At 35.2% G+C, this 5,274-nt stretch overlaps 1 protein-coding gene across 1 annotated transcript in view; it reads right to left on the bottom strand.

The window, feature by feature from the left end:
- LOC110018016 overlaps positions 1–5,274 on the bottom strand; it is a 33,439-nt gene that overhangs the window by 4,198 nt on the left and 23,967 nt on the right. Inside the window, exon 5 of the mRNA XM_020715228.1 lies at positions 989–1,326. Coding sequence (XP_020570887.1) covers positions 989–1,326 — 338 coding nt within the window. The remainder of the gene's footprint in view (positions 1–988; positions 1,327–5,274) is intronic.

Below are 5,274 nucleotides of genomic sequence, written 5' to 3'. Positions count from 1 at the left end.
CTTAGATGGTTTGGTCATATTAAACGTCGACCATTAGATGATCCGATTAGGAGAGTAGATGTTTTAAATTCGACTTGTGTTAAGAAAGGCAGAGGTAGACCTAGGAAGACTTGGGCTTATTGTATTAAAAATGATCTTAATTTACTAGAACTAAATGAAAATATGACACTAAATAGGACGCAATGGAGAAAAAGGATTCATGTAGCCGACCCCACATAGTGGGATTAAGGCTTTGTTGTTGTTGTTGTTGTTGTTGTTGGGTAACAGTTAAAAAAAAATTACACACATTGAAAATACCTATAATATCTACATAATATATATTGAGGGGTGTTACAGACATTAGTCCACAGACAATACTTTTAAAACTGTATTTTTCAAATAGACTAACTATTTTTGAAACATAACTTCTAAACAACAGATTTTCTACAACAGCTTTTGAACTGAGATTTCGTACAGTCACAATCGAAACAAACACACCCTAAATAAATCGTGGCCTCAAGTTACCGGATCATGAACTAAATAATAGATGTAACCATATGCTTAAGAGGTTTTAAAGTAGAATGCAAACTTCCACATAGCAATTAACTTCAAAGTAGGATCAACTCAAGTTGTAAGAACTGACGCAATGATTTACAAATGGCAACAGAAACCCTACACCGACGAATCCAAAAAGAATTAAATAATGCATTTTATATGTGATAGGTTAAAAGATCTTGGTTACAAAAGAATGTAATTATATGACTTGTAGAATCAAAAATCACCTGTAACTCATTATGTTAAAAAACATAGAAACTATAACAGAAAAGATTCAATGCGGAAGGCAGCTAGACTATAGTATGGTATTCAGGTCAGCTTATTAGTCAATTATGTTAGAACTCTAGTCTTCCAAGCAAGCCAAGTAGGAATAAACTAATCAGAATAAAGAGGGTAAAACAAATGATAACAATAGAAGAAGCGTTACAGACAAAATTCAAGTTAAATAACATACCTCAACCAAGTATGAATCATTGATCTTAAATTTCTTCGCAATGCTGCTGGAGTCAGAACCATGAGATTCACATAAAAGAGAAAATCTATCATCTTTTCTAGTTACAGTGTGATCATCATCAGCTGTAGAATCAAATTCCACATATTGCATAGAATGACCCTCACTAAAATCAGGACCTTCCTGATCCTCAATCTTATCACTAGTTTCTAAACAATCTTGTTTCTTGGAGGGCATAGCACTAAAATTAGCACCCTCACCAGACAAAAAACCAACAATACTTTTCTGCATGGGATCCACAGGACTATTTTTGTCATCATTGAAATGAGACATGCGCAGACCTGTTAAGACAGGCATAGCTTAACGTTTCTTAGAAGTTATAAAATGTACAGAAGAGCATAAGGAAAGGTGTCAAATATTATTAAAAAGCATTCTAGTGGCTAATATAATACAAGATCACTAAGCAATAAACTGAAACAAATTATGGAAGTAAACATCATTCCTAAGAGTACAGGTGAGTCATACTCCTATGTCTCCGACTCCAAGCACTAAAGTTGACAGTCGTGCAAACCACAAAGAATGCAGGATAGAAAGGAACTATGTGATTTGAATCTATATATTTCAAAACATTAATTTGGTTGTTTTAGCCTTCAAAGTTGTATTTAAAGTTTGTCTATTGCAGGTATGGATTGGCATACAACTCTGTCAGGTTAGCTTATTAGTAGGCAAACAGACGTCTGAAATATAGAAATCAACTTATTCCAACACAACAACAACAACAACAACAACAACAAAGCCTTAATCCCACTACGTGGGGTCGGCTAAATGAATCCTTTTTCTCCATTGCGTCCTATTTAGTGTCATATTTTCATTTAGTTCTAGTAAATTAAGATCATTTTTAATATGATAAGCCCAAGTTTTCCTAGGTCTACCTCTGCCTTTCTTAACACAAGTCGAATCTAAAACATCTACTCTCCTAATTGGATCATCAGTCACAGGAGCTACACCAACCCTATCACGGATATATTCATTTCGCATTTTGTCTCTAAGTGTAAAGCCACTCATCCACCTAATCATTCTCATCTCGGCAACACTTGACTTATTATTATGCTTCTCTTTTAAAGGCCAACATTCAGCGCCATATAGCATTGCAGGTCTCACCACCGTCTTATAAAATTTTCCTTTTAGTCTAAGCGGTACTTTTGTACCACACAAAAAGCCCGAAGCATTCCTCCACTTCAACCAACCAACTTGAATTCTACTATTAACATCCCCATCTATATCACCATCGCTTTGAACAACGGACCCAAGATATCTAAGTCGTTCAAATTCCTGCAATCAACTTATTCCAACAATCCCTCAAATTCCTGCAATCAACGAAATCAATGGAAGTTTAAACCTACTAAAAACCACGTATGCTGCTTCCATCTCTAAATCTATATGATCGCAATGGAAAAAAAGTAGGGTAATTCCTTGCAAAAATGGAAATTATTCATGTATGAAAATTTTCCTGAACTAAAAAGTATTATGTTGCCATCATCAACATTATAATCACAAGTTGAGAGTTAATTATCATCATCAATAAAATAAATACATGAAAAATCTATTTATGAAAAGAAAACAGCACCATCAAATATGTTACATTTCTTAAAGGAGGGGTAATTTTGAACATCATATAGATAATTGCATGGCTCCACACCCTTTCTGAATAGGTTAGTCGGTCATATTTTACTTACTGAGAAATTGTGAGAAGAGAACCAAGTAATGAAGCAAAGAATGAGTCGGGAGTCCATGGAACAAAGAAGTGGCCATCCTATACAAAGAATTTATGCATTTTTTCATTTCATGAATGTGTGTGATGGAGATGCTACAAATATGCAATAATTTTGTAGCAAAAAATAGACCTGGTTGATTTAAATTAGAGTGTTTTTGTATGCAGTGTAAAAGGTGGAGCTCTGTGATTCTCTCCATCAGGGAGACTTCCGTAAAATCTTCCATCAAAGTTATCATTGTATTCTTTCATATTCTTCTTATGAATAGTATCTATCGACTTCTCTATTCATGCCATCTTTATGTTGTCATAGATAGCCCACCCTACATCTATATCATTTAGTATTAGAGCTAATGACCTGGACACCTAATGTATGTTAGAAAAAGTTTGGAGACTTACCACTCTCATTAAAAGACTTGCTTATATAATTTATTGTGCTTTAAAGTTCCCCGCTCATGGCCATTTTCATTTCACAGGCTAGAGCAAACTGCCAAAATAGTCACCTGAATTTTACATGGGACCGTTTTAGCCCCAATGTTTATAGAAGTGTCAAATTAGTCCTCATATTCTTTAAATTGGGGCTCAAATAGTTCTCCATGAGGACTATTTCAACCCTAATTTAAAGAATATGGGGACTAATTTAGCACTTTCATAGACCTTGGGACTAAAATGGGCCCTTGTAAATAGTCAGGGAACTATTTTGTCACTTTGATTCGCGATAAAATATCTCACATATGATATGTACTTAAAGATAAGGGCTTACAACTAGTAGAAATCAGAATCCCCTAATGCTAATATAAACCTCAAATACTCGAATTGTTGTCTAGGGGAAACTTTAGAAAATTTAAGTAGTCTTCCTTCCCAACTCCATGTTGCTCAATAGTCTTTTTTGTAACTCCAAAAAAAAGAAAAAAGAAATTGAACCACAGCATAAGTGCATGATTGCCTTTTGAAGCCGGTAAATTACCAGTCACTAAAGTTTAATAAATTTCTTTACCTTCATCTTAGGGCATATCCTCCACCCATTCAATTAAGTTGAATTATTTGTTTCAAAAGTAATAGACTCTTCATATAGAAGCACACTTGTTTCCAAACTATCTTAGTTACTCTTGCATACATTTGTATGAAAAAATAAATAAATAAACAAACAATGTCTAACAAGGTAATTACGATGAAGCTTTCTCAAGTGTAACTATGAAGCTCCTGCAATTCACACTAATCATCCAATTTGGCAGAAGATAGGTACAACAAAAATCATCATTGGGAATTGTACTCCAATTTAAGGGAGGCAATTAAGTTCACTTAAATGAAAGTGGGGCAGTGCCGACTTGGCCAAACCACTGTTGAGAAAGCATGCTTGGACTAAATAAACAACTCTTCCCACTCAATGGAAACGGCTAAATGCTGTGGTGGCCAATCCACTATATGACTCTATCTTCACTCCTATCTCACTCTCTGAAGAGGCATCAATCCAAGAGAAAAAGTAAAAACTCCAATGGATCAACACAATAGTTTTTTGCCCAGCTGCCAACCTGTTTGCCTTCCTCCTTTTGCAGCAGGGAGGTATGATGCCTTGTGATCTCAACAAGGAAGCCAGGGTGAGGGACAAGAAGAAATAAGGCTAGGACCCTCCGTAAGAAAAATGCTGAAGAAGATATCATCTCCCTTCCTAACTATGACAAAAAACAACATTCTCTTGAGATAAGAACAAGAAAAATATGTCATGGCACAATATGATACAATGAAGACATATTAATCGACCAAGAAGCAAAACCATGAAGGCCAATCTCAAATCAGTCAAAACAAAATGACCATTTAACTGATGAAATGGATGAAGATGACATTTCAAGGCAAAAAGTTAACGTGCCAACCAATGAAGAGGGATCCCATCGAGGTAAAATCTTAACTGTAATAAAAGCTAGACATAAGAATGGGCAAAAAACGTATGATTTTTTCGGTCATTGAGCATACCTCAAATATAGAAAATATGTGACAACAGTCATACATGGTAGAAGGCAAAGGCAAGAGGCTTGCAGATCCTCTTGATATCAACATAATTACAGTGAATATATATTGATATGTTACAACCACCAAACACTGTGACACAAAATCCCCAAGATTAGTAGTCAGAACCACTATAAGGAAAGAAGTCTATATCAACAAAGACATAGCGATGGACTGACAAAGCTCATAGGTCCAACAACCCCCGAACATAAAAATAATGGAAAATAATGGCGGCCTCGCCAACCAACACAAAAATTGACACATGAGAGAGGAAACCCAAAAAAAGAAAAAGGCAAAAACAAAGATCTTCAGCCATCAATAATTTAGACTACATAGAAGGTCCCAAAAAATTGAGGCAAACATCAAGGAGGCAAAAAATTTAGCAATCTCCTCAACAGATAAGGAGAAATTAGTGCTCGAAACCAAGTGAAGAAAAGAATACAAAGGGAGAGAGGCAAATCTATACGATATGTGCATCCAAGCTAAAGCATTCAAAAGTAGATAATTTTCCCTA

The sequence above is a fragment of the Phalaenopsis equestris genome, unplaced genomic scaffold (genome assembly GCF_001263595.1).
Source record: "Phalaenopsis equestris unplaced genomic scaffold, ASM126359v1 Scaffold000002, whole genome shotgun sequence".
In the NCBI taxonomy this organism is placed as follows: domain Eukaryota; kingdom Viridiplantae; phylum Streptophyta; class Magnoliopsida; order Asparagales; family Orchidaceae; genus Phalaenopsis; species Phalaenopsis equestris.
This window is presented reverse-complemented; position numbering and strand designations above follow the sequence as displayed.